The 17,056-nt window shown below is 40.5% G+C and overlaps 1 protein-coding gene across 6 annotated transcripts in view; it reads left to right on the plus strand.

The window, feature by feature from the left end:
* The window catches only part of NHS (NHS actin remodeling regulator), a 354,624-nt gene that overhangs the window by 331,308 nt on the left and 6,260 nt on the right, over positions 1-17,056 (plus strand). For 3 of the 6 annotated variants that reach the window (XM_074391672.1, XM_003924136.3, XM_074391674.1), the window contains exons 4-8: positions 6,007-6,069; positions 8,123-8,315; positions 11,013-11,144; positions 12,413-15,391; positions 15,697-15,823. In XM_074391672.1, the coding sequence (XP_074247773.1) occupies positions 6,007-6,069; positions 8,123-8,315; positions 11,013-11,144; positions 12,413-15,391; positions 15,697-15,823 (3,494 nt within the window). The other 3 variants (XM_074391673.1, XM_010334897.3, XM_074391675.1) reach the window with 2 other exon arrangements.

The following is a 17,056-nucleotide window of genomic DNA, read 5'->3' on the forward strand; positions in this document are numbered from 1 at the left end:
ACATAATATATGCACAAATGCAAGGATTTGGTCTAAGGACAAATAAGCCGCATGGTAGAGTAAAAATAAAAGCCCATATCACCTCACTGGAAACCCAGTGTGGTTTGCAGTGGACATCTTTGCTGTAAGGTCTTATTCTTGTTTTCAAATGTAACACAGCATCCAGCCTCCAGTAAATATTTTTCATGTTTAAGACAGCATGATAGTAATAAATCAGCTCTGAAAGTCAACTGCTGTAAGTGCCATGTGGTATCGGTTAGATCACAAACCAAAGCCAATTTTTCAAAACATTTCCTGCTGGAATACCCACAACATTTTAACAGATGTCTTTTGGAAAGTTTTGAAGGAAAATAAGCACCCATCAGCATATAAAATAAAACCCAAAAGAAAGTAAAATATGGAGTGGAAGGATTACTTTTTCTTTGGTAGTAAGAGAAAGATCGGGATCATCTTGAAACCTTTGGGGAAGTGCTTGTTCATAGCCACAGTATGGGAGAAATAAACTTTTCTCACACACATACCACAAGAAAGACTGGGGTTTGAAAAATCTTCTTTTATTATATACCAAAGACATTTCTTTGGCTTCTTTTTGAGCATAATGTTTGTTATTTCTCATTCTGAACACTGATCATAAGTGTAATTCTGGCTTTGTTGAAGCAACTCATGGGAAGCTACAGAAAGGATTTGAGGATATTACTGATGAGGCCAGCAGGGAGAGAGATGGAGTGAAGGCATCCAAAGAACCATCTTTTGTCAGGGACAAGATGGGCATGGCTGATAGTTGCTGATTCAAAAATGCTGCAAGTTGGAATCTGAAGCTTCTCAAAATCAGTAGCAAAAGAGCCAGAATAAGAGTCTGGAAAAGGAAGAGGAAATTACTCTCTCTCTTTTGCATTTTTTCTTCAACAGCTTATTATGAAAAATCTCAAAGGTACAGAGAAGTTGAAAGACTTGTACACTGAATATGCATATACCCATGAGGGAGAAATCATTTTTAACCTGACAATTTGTTTCCACTGGGGCCAATTTTGGCTCACGTCAAATAAATGATATTGAATGAATGAATGAATGAATGAATGACTAACACTTGTTCTGGGGAAACCAAGATTGTTCACTTCCACTCTTGTACTGAGTGATGATTCCACAATCAGGAGTCCCCTGTGGATCTGCTTCCATTATCTGTTGTTTTGAATGCTTCCTGCTCATGCTGTCTTATCTCCTCCTGTGCTTTGCTGTCTTTGACCTTGCACTGGATATTGTACTGAAAAATTACATGTGGGTGGAAATAATTTGATGTTATTTCTCTAGAAGAGGATTTTTGTTTACTTATGCCAGGCACGTGACCATGTTAGCTGTACAACACATATTTATTGAGTGCTGCTGGGGCAGTAAAAATACGTTATGAACAAGAAATGGTTAGTCTTTCTCTGAATAAGCAACAGAATTCATTTAAATAGTTGTGGAAGAATAATTTAGTTCATATAAGTTTGATCAGCATCCAACTTTCCCTAATCTTATCCATCAGCACCCATTAAGGCATGGCAGGCTGAGCCATGCAGAGATGCCCTGAGGTGACAGTTGTCTTGCAGTTGTATTTCTACTATGAACTGATTATTGCATTCATCATATAAAAATATAATCAGAAATATTCAGAACAATCTTCTTTTGACTAAACACCCAGGAAAGAGGATGCTTTATTTTATTTTGAAGTGTTTTAAAAAAAGGATTTCAATAGTTTTTAGGTACAGTTGGGTTTTTTTAAATTACATGAGTGAGTTCTTTAGTGGTGAATTTTGTAATTTTAGTGCATCCGTTCACCTGAGCAGCATACACTGTTACCCAATATATAGTATTTTATCCCTCACCCTGCTCCCAAAGTCCCCTGTCCCAAGTCCCCGACGTCCATTATATCACTCTATATGTCTTTGTGTCTTCATAGCTTAGCTCACATTTATAAGTTAGAACATATGGTGTTTGGTATTCCATTCCTGAGTTACTTCACTTAGAATAACGGCCTCCAGTTCCATCCAAGTTGCTGCAAAGGACATTATTTAATTCCGTTTAATGACTAAGTAGTATTCCATGATATACCACATTTTCTTTATCCACTCGTTGGTTGATAAGCATTTAGGTTGGTTCCGTATTTTTGCAATTGCAAATTATGCTGCTATAAACATGCATGTACAAGTGTCTTTTTCATATATGACTTCATTTCCTTTGGGTAGATTACCAGTAATGGGATTGCTAGATCAAATGGTAGTTCTACATTTAGTTTTTTAAAAATTTTATTTAACTTTTATTTTAAGTTCAGGGGTACATGTGCAGTTTGTCATGGGGGTTTGTTGTACAGATTATTTCATCACCCAGGTATGAAGCCTAGTACCCATTAGTTAAGTTCCCTGATCTTCTCCCTTTTCTCACCCCCATCCTCCAATAGAACCCAGTGTGTATTGTTCCCCTCTCTGTGGAGGACCCTTTAAAATATTAGACTAAGGCAATTACTAATTCATGGCAGAAATATAACTGCATATTTATATACTTATAGCTCATTTTAATATTATAAACCTAAATGCTCTAAATCTGCAGACCATCTGCAGGGACTGTAGTGTTTGTGTTTAAGTAGAGGAACCAAAGAACACAATCCTTCCACACTCTACCTCCAGAGTACCTAGTTCCTGCCCTTACAAGCCAAAGGTTGGAGCTACTATCAAAATAGTGGAGAGACCAATTAGCTGAAGAGGAATCTGCTAAGGATTCCCAAGGAGACCTTAACTCTCCATCACAATGACCACAACTGAAAAGTCTGTGCTTTCTCTGAACTTGCCATCCTTAGTCATTGTTGGGTTTGACCTCATGCTTATTTAATGAGGTGGGTGGATTTCTCAAACAGATGAAAAATGAAGTCCAATCCTCACCCCTCACTCCTGGAAAAAAGTATTCAACAGGAGAGCTGACTTAGGAGACTTAAGACAAACTACCATAATTTATATATTAACATTAATATCATTAATATGTTTGCTGGCCTGCAGTTTCTGACTATGTAATTTTTTGAAAATACTTCCATGAGACACCAAAGCTTTTGGCTTCTTTGAAGTAGCTTCCTTTTCCATATAAGCTTTGCTATCAGGTTCCTTTTTTTTTTTTTCTTACATGAGTTTTCTCTCTCATTTACACACCCTGGTTTCTTACTTGAGACTTCCACATCATTGCCTGTGGCTGAGTAGGTTTAGGAGAGAACCAGGTTAATGTCTGAACTGGGACCACATATACCACATCTGTCAAAATGGTCACTTTCAGCGAGGGAGGCATAGACCCTACAAAATCGTTAGTCTTAAATAAGATCTAGATCAAAGTTAACTGGGCCTGGGGAGAAGACATTTGCTCTGCTTAAACGTTAATGAGCAACTCTTTCAGTTAAAACTTAGAAAAATAGAATAGAATTAGACACTAAGTGTTCCCCACAAAACACGTCTGTCTGCCATGGGCTTAAGAATAACTAGGCCAGGCGTCCCCAAACTTTTTACACAGGAGGCCAGTTCACTGTCCCTCAGACCGTTGGAGGGCCACCACATAATGTGCTCCTTTCACTGACCACCAATGAAAGAGGTGCCCCTTTCTGAAGTGCGGCGGGGGGGCAGATAAATGGCCTCAGGGGGCCGCATGTGGCGGGCCGTAGTTTGGAGACGCCTGAACTAGGCACTGGCAGTTTCCTCTACTTGTTTTCACCTGTTTGCATGAAGATGCTAAGTCCCTTGGATTTTGTGGAATTTGCTTCCTCCTGAGATCTTGAGCATGCCCCACTTTGCTCTGTCACCCATGGTGGAGTGCAGGGTGCAATCTCGGCTCACTGCAAGCTCTGCCTCCCAGGTTCAAGCAGTTCTCTTGTCTCAGCCTCCTGAGTAACTGGGATTACAGGCATGTGCCATCATGCCCAGCTAATTTTCTACTTTTAGTAGAGACAAGGTTTCACCATGTTGGCCAAGCTGGTCTTGAACTCCTGACCTCAAGGGATCTGCCTGCCTCAGGCTCCCAAAGTGCTGGAATTACAGGCATGGGCCACTGTGCCCGGCTGCCTCTCACTTTCTTTGGGGTTCCCATCACTGCTAAAACACACAGAGCCAATATCATTCAGGTGTACAAATATTCTGATGAGTTCTTACAGTGAGGGTGGTACATTGCTGGCATCATGGAAGACTGAAAGGAAAATCAAATATGGCCCCTGACTTCCAGGAATTCACAATCTAACAAACGAAAAAGACATCCAGGGCCAATTCCTGTTCCATTAAAGCCATGCTGTAGGATAAGTGCTATAATAGAGGTGCAGCAGAATCTAAAGCTGATATGGCTTGGAGTTTAAAAAGTTTCATGACCTTCTCAGTAGATCCTAAAGAAGGGATTCTTGTTATCAGATAATTCTCCAAGTAGGACTGGCTATATAATTTGTGGGATCCAGTGCAAAATGCAAATGAAGAATCTTTTACTCAAGAATTTCAAGACAATGATAGCACAGCCTGAAACCAAGTATGGGGGCCTTCTGAGTGCAGGGCCCTGTGGGACTGCTGCACAGATCACACACTCATGAGACCAGCCTTGTCTCCAAATATGGTCTATGAATAGGAGAAAGAAGCAAATTTTAAGCAAGTCTGGAGAAGGAAATTATACGTAGATAATTTTCTTCCAAGCAGTTCATAGGAAAATAAAATCACTTGAATGAAAGCAAATAATTCAATCTTTTCCAAATTAGCAAGTGGGGTTAAAATCTAAAAGATAACAAAGTTACAGTTTGCAAAGACATTTTCACAGATATTTCACAGCTACAAGGTAAGTACATTAATAATAATAATAGTTGTTGTAGTAGTAGCTGACACTAATGTATAGAACTTATTAAGTGTCAGGATTCTTCCAAGTATATTACATATACTTTACTCATTTAATCCTCAAAACAGCCCTGGAGGGAAAATGCTATTATTTATCTGTCCTACTACAGATGAGGAAACTAACCTTAAAGAGGTTGAGGAATTGCCTCTGGCCAAAGAAAATAAGTGGTAGAGCCAGGATTTGAATTCAGACAGTCTAGCTCCAGAGTCTGTGCTCTTATCACCATTTATGCTACCTCTGAAAAAATAAGAAGGAAGGGAAGGAGGGAGGGAGGGGGCAAGGAAGAAAGGAAAAAAGAGTGGGAGGAAGGAAGGGAAGGAAGGAGGGGGGGTGAAGGAAGAAAGGAAGGAAGAGAGGGAAGGAAAGAAGGAAGAAAGAAAGGGAGGAAGGAAGGGAGGGAGGGAGAAGGAGAGGAGGGAAGAGGGGAGGGAAGTAAGAAGGAAGGCAGAAGGAGGAAGAAGAAGGAAGGAAGAAGCAAGGAAGAAAGAAAGGAAGGAAAGTAAGAGGGAAGGAAGGAGGAAAGAAGGGAGGAAGGGAGGGAGGGAGAAAAAAGAAAGGAAGTAGTAAGGAAGGAAGGAGAAGGAAGGAAGAAGGAAGGGAAGGAATGAATGAAGAAGGAAGGAGGGAGGTAGGGGAGGAAGGGAAGTAAGAAGGGAGGAAGGAAGGAGGGAAGGAAAGAAGAAAGGAGGATGGAGGGAAGGGAGAAAGCAAGGAAGGGAGGGAGGGAGAAGAGAAAGGAAGGAAGGACAGGAGGGAAGGATGGAAAGAGAGGAAGGAAGAAAGGAAGGAGAGGAAGGGAGGGAGGGAGGGAAGGAGGAAGGAAGGGAGGGAGGGAGGGAGGGAAGGAAGGAAGAAGGAAGGAAGAGAGGAAGGGAGGAAGGAAGGAAGGAGAGACAGGAAGGAAGGAGAGAAAGGAAGGAAGGAAGGGAGGGAGGGAGGGAGAAAAGGAAGGAAGGAGGGGGGAGGGAAGGAGGGAAGGAAGGAAGGAAGGAAGGAAGGAAGGAAGGAAGGAAGGAAGGTATCACAGTATATTCTTCCATTAGTATTATAGATTTGGCCTAACCAGTATACACTGTGTGTTGTGTGCACGTTTTTAATTTTTTCTTTTTTTGCATTTCATGTTCATAGTTTAACAGCACCCGTTCGCCCTCCCCCACTGAGTGTTGCCACATGACCCCATGGAGTAGAAAGGTATTGGTTCTGAGAACATTCCTTCATGGCCCTATCCCATTCTGTCCAGACACTCTTCCTTTCTTTCCTCTTTGAACTTTACGGAAAACTTTCTTGTTTCTAACTAATGGTTTTTCTTTAAAATTAATTTTAAAAGTGGTATTTTCCTAACTTGAATTAAGTAGAATATAACTTAAACAGTCATGCCATTTGCTTTTTTCCCCATTCACTGCCCCCAACTCTGCAAACTGCATCACCTAACACCACTCTTGGACTTCATAGTCTAGCAGAGGAAAGAAATTCAACTTGTCTTATATTTAATTTCTCAGAACTGTAAATGTTCAGCTTCTCAAATGAAAAAAGGAGAACAAGACAAAAGGATTCACTGCCAGCTGATCATCCCTGTCACCATTAAATAAATAGTGCTTTTGGCTGCTGGTCAGAGCCTGTAGTCAAGTCACTATCCTTTCGTCACTTTGCAGCCCATTGTTATTCAAGGAAGAAATCGCCTACAAAATGAAACATCTGGTGGCGGGGGCTTCTCTCTAGTGCTCATTCTTTCTCAGTGTCTCCCTCTTTCTCTCTCTCTCAATCCGTCTCTCTCTCTCTCTCTCTCTCTCTCTCTCTGCATGCACCAAACTTTTTTTCTTTTTGGAAGTTACCTAGGAAACAAAGTCTTTTGTTCTCGAACTTTATTTGAGCTATTCGCTTCGCTGGGAATCTGCACAAAAGCTGAAGAGAGAAAGAAGGTTGCAATATTTTACTAAAACGTTCATGGCGAACACTTTTTTCCCAAGGGGGTAGTCATATCCTGTTGGGTGTGTTAGGGGGAATTGCAGAAACCTCTGACAAGGTAAGTAAATGCTGGGGGTGAGGTTAGACAAATGGCTCTGGAATCAGCTCTTTAAGGGGACTTGAGAACAGTTCATTTGACAATAGGTGAAATCCTCTGAGTCAGCAGGGCATGATGTTTCCAAAGCAAAGATGGGAAAATTTTTTTTTAATGATCCTAATTTTAGGGCAGAATATTATTAAAGTCTTACTGGGATAAGTGCAACGGATATTTATTTTATACAGATACCCACCTTCCTCCAAATTGTGTAAAAAATAAATCAAACTAGGTTGAGTTGTGAAAACTGATTATTTTAATCATCTAGTTTAGAAACCCAACCCCGAAACCAAAACTGGGATGGAGCCTTTTAAATAATCTAGGCTAGGAGTCCAACCCTGAAATAAAAGTTAGACAATATTGATATTTATCAAAGGTTTGGATGGATAATTTTCCAATGTCATGTACAAATCAAAGCCCCTAACTACACAGCTGGAGGAAAAGTCTCACACCACAAAAATGAAAGAAAATAAACTAGGAGTGTTTTACCTTTCCTAATTTGAAAAAGAAACTCACTGGAATCACCCCCCTCCCCCATTAGTGGAAGTAACAGCATGTGTATTTTCCACTATCCTTGGTGGGGGGAAATTCTTTTTTTGCTTTTCTACGTGCATACAGTGTTCGTGAAACTGAATTTTTAAAATGTTATTCAAAAATGCCATAGTCCTGCAGTGAAATTAACTCCTCATGTTTTAATGCAGCTTCTCAGATTAGGTTGGCTTGTCCTTCAGGTGATGTGTTCTGGAATGTCTCCTGACTCCAGGTTTTCTGAACCTTTTCATAGGCATCTAACTCATCTTCTTCCTTTGATCCTAGTCATCTAGAGATCTCAAAATTGTTGCTAGAAATGTATGGTGAGATAGCTTGAAAGTGGATCTGTCTTTCATTGGAGTAGAGACTCAGTTTTCTTTGGTGTAAAGTTTGGGGATTTCTGGCTACCTTGTCTCTCCTGTTAATTCCATTTAACCTGAGAAGCATGTTTATTTAGCCCATTTATTTCCTTCTGTGTTGCTTGGCTATTGAAATAATACTTTCAATTCATTGGCTTACTATTTCTAGGAATTCTTCCTTTGTCCTAAAGGCTTATTTCTGATCTCATTTTTTCTTGTCTAAACTAAGACATTTCTTATATGTGTGCTTATGTATAAACTTTGATGACTGAACCTGACTGTACTTTGTTTGCAGTCCCATCCCCCAGAGGATGAAGATACAGATGTCATGTTAGGGCAGAGGCCGAAAAACCCAATACACAATATCCCTTCTACACTGGACAAGCAGACCAACTGGAGCAAAGCACTACCTCTCCCAACGCCAGAGGAGAAGATGAAACAAGATGCCCAAGTGATTTCTTCCTGCATTATTCCCATCAATGTCACTGGTATCATTCTGGTTTTTTTCTTAGGGGCAGTTGGGTCAGAATATTCTGTGTATTAAACATGTTCAAAATCTGTGCTGCTAAGAATACCCTTTGTAAACAAGTAATGCCTTTTTCATCAAAATACAACCCAGAAGATGTTCAATACGCTTTTGTTAGGTTTGAACATCAATTTACATGTTTTCTACTGGGCCACTTGTTATGTAAATGATGGACAGTTTCTTTTCGAAAAAAAAATCACCAAATAGCTCTTTGGCCATAGCTAACTGAAATAATGGAGAAAGCAGCAGTGATTAATCATATGATAATGATGTGTGGCACTGCAAGAAAGAAAACAGCAAACCCAGGCTTCTCAAACTGCAAGTAATGGTCCTGCAGACCAACTAGAAAATCGGTTTTCATGCTTCCTTGGATGAAGGTAGGCTCTTTTAAAAAGACTGTTACAACTTCTGTATTGATTTGGGGGATTTTTGACCTAAAAATATATGGATATATAGATGAAGGCTGAATTCTATTTTAAAACCAGGAAGGTTGTCTTCTTTTCACTCTCTGTTTTCTTCCTTCTGTGTACTGAGAGTGTGAATATCAGTCTAGGTAGAATGGAGGCATAGCTAGACCTTTCTGAAACATTTATTGGCAGCAGTTGTAAATTCCAGAATTGGATCTAATAATCTTAGTTGTAAGTAAAATAATGTTATAAAATATTCTAACTTTCAAAGACATAAATTAAATGGTCTATCCATTGGGCTTTCTCACATCTCTAATAATAGTTACATTTTAACTCATTTGTATGCTGAAAATTTCAAAACAGCCATGTTATGACTGATTTTCATCTTGGTACCATGTGACTAAAGATTGCATGTCACTTAAGATGCATGTTGCATAAACAATTATTAACCCCACTCAGATTTCTCTCACATAAAGTAGGGAAGCAAATGGACCAGATATCTGGGACAGATATTTTTTTCCTGAGAAAAAGGAGTTCTAGTTCATGGGCCTGTGGTGAGTTGGGAGTTAATTTTCCTGATGACCTATTCAACTTGTAAGATAAATTATTCTAAAGAAGTGCCCTGTCTGATCTACACAATCTAAATGGGATGTATTAGGGGAGTTCAGCTGCCAAAATGGATCATTTTGACACCCTCTTAAACTAATTTTCAGTTCTGGAAACCGCTGATTATTAACAGCACGTGCTTTTTTCATGGCACTGTAAGTAAAATCTCGTTTTCAAATTTAGTGCTCTGATTATGGGCCATTATTTTATGATTGAGAGAAAGGGGCACTTTTTCCTTCTGCTTTATTTCAGGAACTCTCTGATTAAAATTTAGATCAGATGTTGATTTCAAGAGCTTTAATGAGAACACTGTTAATGATGTCCACATAACACAAAATGTCTGTGTCTATATATCATGCATTCTATAATTACTAAGATTAGAATGAAGGATTTTAATTTGGGGTTGGAACTAAGAAAAATTTCATTAGTAAGAATTCTCCAATAATATCGTAATTATTCATCATATGACATCTCATACAGATTTTTCAAAGTGAGTTCTAGAAACTGTTGGCACTGTGATGTTAAACAGAACTCAAGTCTTTCATTATAGAGCTGAACCAAGATGTGACGTACCACCCAGCCCCATGCTTAACAATCAGGATAAATAATGAGGTGACCAAATTCCAAAGCATGGCATTGTGGCTTTCTTAGGCAAAGCTCACTCTGAAAAATCCATGGTGGCTTTTTCAGACAAGAGTTTGAGTTCCTCATCTCCCCTCTCATCATTCTAGTTTTGATGGGACTGACTGCATGTAATGTTGATAATGTGATTATGGAGAGAGAAACTAACAAACATCATGGTTTGCCCTCTGTGTTTACAAAAGAAAACATATGGCATAAAGACTGGGAATTCCAGCTTTACAGTTGGTTTAGAAAGTGGATCCATTTGAGTGCAGAACTGGGGACTGCCTTGCATGTTCATTTTACATTGAAAAGACACCTCGTGTTATACCAGAAAGCATCCAGTTTAGTAAATGAAGAAAGTAGACAAGAGTTTGGTGATGATTTTAAAAAAACAAATCCTTAGACCATTGAGTTTCCTCACAGCAAAGAGGTGTGTGTGTGTATGTGTGTGTGTGTGCGCACGCGCATGTGCGCGCATGTATGTACGCACACTCACATGCAGCGCATACATGGGAATTGTGAGAAGGTTTGGGCCATAAGAAATGGAGGGAACAAAACCTCACAAAGAAGGCTTTTAATGAATAAATGGGTCAGGATATGTTAGTCGAACTAATTCAGATTAGCATATTGGCTCCTGATTTACTATGCAGAGGTATCAAGTTCAGAGAGCCAAGAAATAGACCAGTAAATAGTAGTAACTAAAAGTTATAAATCCTTAAGGAGTCATTTCTATGTGAGAGGGATTTTTTAAAGTCTTTTTCTCTTCTCTTTCTTTTGATTTTTCTTCTTTGCTTGTTTTTGTTGGCAGTACAAGCTGTTGTGGAGAGCTGCATTTAGAAGTAAAGCTTAATGTATTGCAGCATAATTTAAATAAGAGCTGAATAACAGTTCCCTTATATTTGTTCACAGGCTTAACCCAAACTCTTTCCTTACTTCCTGTCAATAAATACCACTGTGTTCCAAGCAAATGAAAATTTGTTTGCCGTTTCTAAAGGCTAATGAGGCCTATTTGTGGGTTGCAGGAGTTGGCTTTGACAGAGAGGCTAGTATACGCTGCTCTCTGGTTCATTCACAATCAGTACTACAGCGGAGACGAAAATTGAGGAGAAGGAAAACCATCTCGGGTATCCCCAGAAGAGTTCAACAAGAAATAGGTGTAGTATCAAAAAATGTTAATGGTTAACATTCCTGTGCCTAGTACAGATGGTAGGGAGATGAAATAGAAGAAACAGATGAAATAGAAAAACGATTAAACATTTTAACTTGTAGAGGTTTTAAAATGATGTGTTTTTGTTTTGCATTCAGCAAGCCAGGTGGTATTACTTTCTAACTCTCTGTTCTTGACTGTGAAGGTTTGACCTTACAGATTTAGGCATATACATTCAGGTCTTATGGCTGAAATGTAATACTTAGCTGATTTTTGAAAGTTTTATTAAGGTAGAAATTGTGAATAAAAAGTAGCAGGAGTCAGTGAAAGCTTTCTTTTTGGAAAATTGTAACTTAATTTAATAGAGATATGCTTTCATGTCATTAATTATTTTAAAAGGTAAATTTCAGGCATATGCAATGAAATACTGAATATTGATACTATGATACGTTTGGTGACAATTTTTCTGTTCAGTGTGTTTAGAATATCTCTGCCTATGGTTTTTAGAAAAATTATTAGAGTAGCATCTCTTGTAAATAAGATTTTCATTTCTAATAATGAGATCTATGATTTTTATTTCATCACGTTTATATTACAAAATAAAAATGAAGAGTAGTGGCCAAAAAGATAAAATGTACTTTAGTTTTAAAAAGTAGTCACTTATTGTGGCAAATTAATGTGATAATGAAGAGAGGGATAATTCACAAAAGACATAAAAGTATATCTATTCTTGGTATATATAAGCATATATGAAGGGGGTGCATGTATATACACCCTAAAGCATTTTAACTTTCTCCTAATTATATACATTGATTTTTTTTCTGTTTAAAAACAAATAGGCCGGGCGCGGTGGCTCACGCCTGTCATCCCAGCACTTTGGGAGGCCAAGGCGGGTGGATCATGAAGTCAAGAGATCGAGACCATCCTGGCCAACATGGTGAAACCCCGTCTCTACTAAAAATACAAAAATCAGCTGGGTGTGGTGGCATGCACCTGTAGTCCCAGCTACTCAGGAGGCTGAGGCAGGAGAATTGCTTGAACCCGGGAGGCAGAGGTTGAAGTGAGCTGAGATCGCGCCACTGCACTCCAGCCTGGTGCCTGGCAACAGATGGAGACTCTGTCTCAAAAAATAGAAAAATAAATAAATAAATAAAATAAAATAAATAAGAACAAATAGCTCTAACCTACCAGTACACAGACCTGCAGACGTAGCTCAGAATGTCTGTTAGTCTACTGATATAGAAAATATCTCACTGTGCTTTCCATGTGCCCTAGATTCTGATGAATCACCAGTGGCCAGGGAAAGGAATGTGATTGTGCACACAAACCCAGACCCCTCCAACACTGTCAATAGGAGATCCGGAACCAGGGACTCTGAGTGCCAAACCGAGGATATCCTGATTGCTGCCCCTTCCAGAAGGAGAATCAGAGCTCAAAGGGGTCAAAGCATTGCAGCTTCCCTTTCTCATTCTGCTGGCAACATTTCTGCCCTAGCAGACAAAGGTGATACCATGTTTACTCCTGCAGTGAGCAACCGCACAAGATCTCGGAGCCTTCCCCGGGAAGGTAATAGAGGTGGGGATGCTGAGCCCAAAGTTGGTGCCAAACCCTCAGCATATGAAGAGGGAGAGTCTTTTGTGGGTGACCATGAAAGAGCCCCTAATGATTGCAGTGAGGCTCCAAGCAGCCCAAGTGCCCAGGACCACCAGCCTACTTTGGGCCTGGCCTGCTCTCAACATCTTCACAGCCCCCAGCACAAATTAAGTGAGAGGGGAAGGTCACGACTGTCCCGAATGGCTGCTGACTCTGGCAGCTGTGACATCTCCTCCAACTCAGACACGTTTGGGAGCCCCGTCCATTGCATCTCCACAGCTGGTGTCCTCCTCAGCAGCCACATGGACCAGAAAGATGACCACCAGTCATCCAGTGGCAACTGGAGTGGGAGCAGCTCCACATGCCCCTCCCAGACCTCAGAAACCATCCCTCCTGCAGCTTCTCCACCACTTACTGGCTCTTCGCACTGTGACTCGGAGTTGTCACTAAACACAGCCCCTCATGCCAATGAGGATGCCAGTGTCTTTGTGACAGAGCAATACAATGACCACTTGGATAAAGTGAGAGGCCACCGAGCAAACTCCTTTACCTCCACTGTTGCAGACCTGCTGGATGATCCCAACAACAGCAACACAAGTGACAGTGAGTGGAATTACCTACACCACCACCATGATGCCTCCTGCCACCAGGATTTTAGTCCTGAGCGTCCCAAAGCAGACAGCCTGGGCTGCCCAAGCTTCACAAGCATGGCCACTTATGACAGCTTTCTGGAAAAGTCTCCATCAGACAAAGCGGACACTAGCTCTCACTTTTCAGTAGACACAGAAGGATACTATACCTCCATGCACTTTGACTGTGGTCTTAAAGGTAATAAGAGCTATGTCTGTCATTACGCAGCCCTGGGCCCAGAGAATGGCCAGGGTATAGGGGCTCCCCCTGGTCTTCCAGACTGTGCCTGGCAGGACTACTTAGACCACAAGAGGCAGGGAAGACCAAGCATCTCTTTCAGGAAACCAAAGGCAAAGCCGACGCCACCTAAACGTAGCTCATCATTGAGGAAGTCTGATGGACATGCAGATGTTTCTGAGAAGAAAGAACCAAAGATAAGCAGTGGTCAGCACCTGTCTCACAGTTCCAGGGAAATGAAGCTGCCTCTTGATTTTGCCAACACACCTTCTCGAATGGAAAACGCCAATCTTCCCACCAAGCAGGAACCTTCTTGGATAAACCAGAGTGAACATGGCATTAAGGAATCACAGTTAGACACTTCGGATATTCCACCATTCAAAGATGAAGGTGCCGAATCCACTCACTATGCAGACCTCTGGCTCCTAAATGACTTGAAAACAAATGATCCTTATAGATCTCTATCTAATTCAAGCACCGCTACGGGTACCACAGTCATTGAATGCATCAAGTCTCCAGAGAGCTCTGAATCCCAAACATCGCAATCAGAATCAAGAGCCACCACCCCATCTCTTCCTTCTGTTGACAATGAGTTTAAACTGGCTTCACCAGAAAAGCTGGCTGGCTTGGCATCTCCATCAAGTGGCTACTCAAGCCAGTCTGAAACGCCGACATCCTCTTTCCCTACAGCTTTCTTTTCAGGTCCATTGTCTCCTGGAGGTAGCAAAAGAAAACCTAAAGTCCCAGAAAGAAAATCCTCACTACAGCAACCCTCTTTAAAAGATGGAACTATATCACTGAGTAAAGACCTTGAACTTCCAATTATACCTCCTACCCATCTTGACCTAAGTGCTCTTCATAATGTCTTGAACAAACCATTCCACCACCGTCATCCACTGCATGTTTTTACTCATAATAAGCAGAACACAGTAGGAGAAACACTGAGGTCGAATCCTCCACCATCCCTTGCAATTACACCAACGATCCTGAAATCTGTTAACCTTAGGTCCATCAACAAATCAGAAGAAGTTAAGCAAAAAGAAGACAACAATACAGATCTCCCTTATTTAGAAGAACACACGCTTACAACAGCTGCCTTGTCGCCAGGTAAGGTTAAGCTGCATACAGCAAATAAATCAGTATCTCATCAGTACTCTACCGAAGACACCATACTGTCCTTTTTAGACTCTTCTGCAGCTGAGATGGGACCAGATAAACTACATTTAGAAAAAAACCCTACTTTTGATGTGAAGAATCGCTGCAATCCAGAAACCGTAACCTCAGCTGGTAGCAATCTTATAGATTCAAATGTCACAAAAGACCCAGTGCATACAGAGACTGAGCCTATTGCAGAAAACACACCAGCCAAAAACTGTACTTTTCCCACAGAAGGATTTCAAAGGGTCTCTGCTGCCCCAAATGATTTGGGTGGTAAAATAATACAATATGGAGCTCGTCCAGATGAAACCCTAGAACAGGTACAAAAGGCACCCTCTGCAGGTCGGGAGGAAGTTGCACAACCTGAATCTGTGGATGTAATCACAGTTCAGTCAAACTCACCAACTAGAGCAACAGATGTAAGCAATCAACTTAAGCATCAATTTGTTATGAGCCGCCACCACGACAAAGTGCCTGGTACTATCAGCTATGAATCAGAGATATCACCTGTAAATTCATTCTCTGAAAAATGTTCCGAGCAGGAAAATATTGCTTCAGGTATTTCAGCCAAAAGTGCCTCTGATAACAGCAAAGCAGAGGAGACCCAAGGAAATGTGGATGAGGCTTCATGGAAAGGTCAGTCATTGATAATTTTGTCATAATGGAAATGTGTCTCATGGCACTTCCTAGATTTTTTTCTTTCTTATGTTCCCAATAATATGGTACAGCCCTGGGTGTTGGTTTCCCTCCACTATATCTTTGCACTTATTAAAACAGTTGAGATAAAAGCTTTTGTTATTGGATGAGTAAGCTTCAACAGGTATCTCTCTCATTTTAAAAAATGGCAGCAAGGTAATTTGTTTGTTTGTTCCCTGAGTCAGGGAAGTACAATCATGTGCTGGATAACTTCCTCTTAAAGATTCTTCTGTTCTTATTTTAAGATTCATCACCAAGTGATGACTCCATCATTTCACCACTTAGTGAAGACTCCCAAGCTGAAGCAGAGGGTGTGTTCGTGTCTCCCAACAAACCTCGAACAACTGAGGATTTATTTGCAGTCATTCACAGGTGAGGCAACATTACCAAGTTCCCCTAAACAAAAGGTACAACAAAGGCTTTACCCCTTCAAATCCTTCTCAGAAAATGCAAATATGGGAAAGCCTTTTGTAATTGTAATACATTCAGCAAAAACAAAAGCAAGCAAAGAATTATTTTTCCAAATCAAGTTGGTAGACTGATATGCAAGTTGGGAAATAGGATCTTTATGTAGAGCTTGATAGACCTCTACTGAGAGACTTTTGTGAGTGGCTTTATTTTTCCCCAGGAAAAGACATTCTGGATCAAGTTTTTATGTGAAAACAATCTGTGGTTAAGTGACTTGGGGTGAAAGCTCAAACTCTAGTGTAATCTCTGACTTTTAAATAATTTCTCAAACCTAAAAAATATGATCAAAGCTGTAGTCATATATCAGCAGAGACAAACAGAACTTGATTCACCATGGATCCACCAAAATCTCAGAAATCACCACTAAAGAACTTATTCATGTAACGAAATACCACCTCTTCCCCCAAAACCCATTGAAATAAAAAATTAAAAACTCACATTGTACCCTATAAATATATGCAATTATTTGTCAATTTAAAATAAAATGTAAAACACACACACACACACACACACACACACACACACACACACAAAGTTGATTCACCAGAACGGTCAGAGTCTCGAGTTTGAGAAAAGACAATACATGTACCTGCCCATTTTATAGCTCAGAACAAGTAATATTTGCTCTCTGTTTTTTTCTCTTCTTAGAACTTAAATTCCTCAGCTGGGCATGGTGGCTTATGCCTGTAATCCCAGCACTTTGGGAGGCTGAGGTGGGTGGGTCACCTGAGGTCAGGAATTCAAGAACAGCCTGGCCAACAAGGTGAAACCCCATCTCTATTAAAAATACAAAAATGAGCCAGGCATGGTGGCAAGCGCCTGTAATCCCAGCTACTCAGAAGGCTGAGGCAGGAGAATCGCTTGAGCCTGGGAGGCAGAGGTTGCAGTGAGCTGAAATCGTGCCATTTCACTCCAGCCTGGAGGACAAGAGCGGGACTTTGTCTCAAAAAAAAAAAAATAATAATAATAGTTCTGGCCTTCATCTCCAAAATTAATGCCCATATTCCATGAATACAGGTCCTCGGGGTTGCTTTTCCAGGATAGTCTTGTGTCCATGCTGCAAATGCACACTTCTTCGTCTGCCCCCATGAGCCCTTGTGATCCGTGGTCCATATTTGCAAAACTACTCCTTATAGC

This window comes from Saimiri boliviensis, chromosome X, assembly GCF_048565385.1.
Source record: "Saimiri boliviensis isolate mSaiBol1 chromosome X, mSaiBol1.pri, whole genome shotgun sequence".
Taxonomy (NCBI): domain Eukaryota; kingdom Metazoa; phylum Chordata; class Mammalia; order Primates; family Cebidae; genus Saimiri; species Saimiri boliviensis.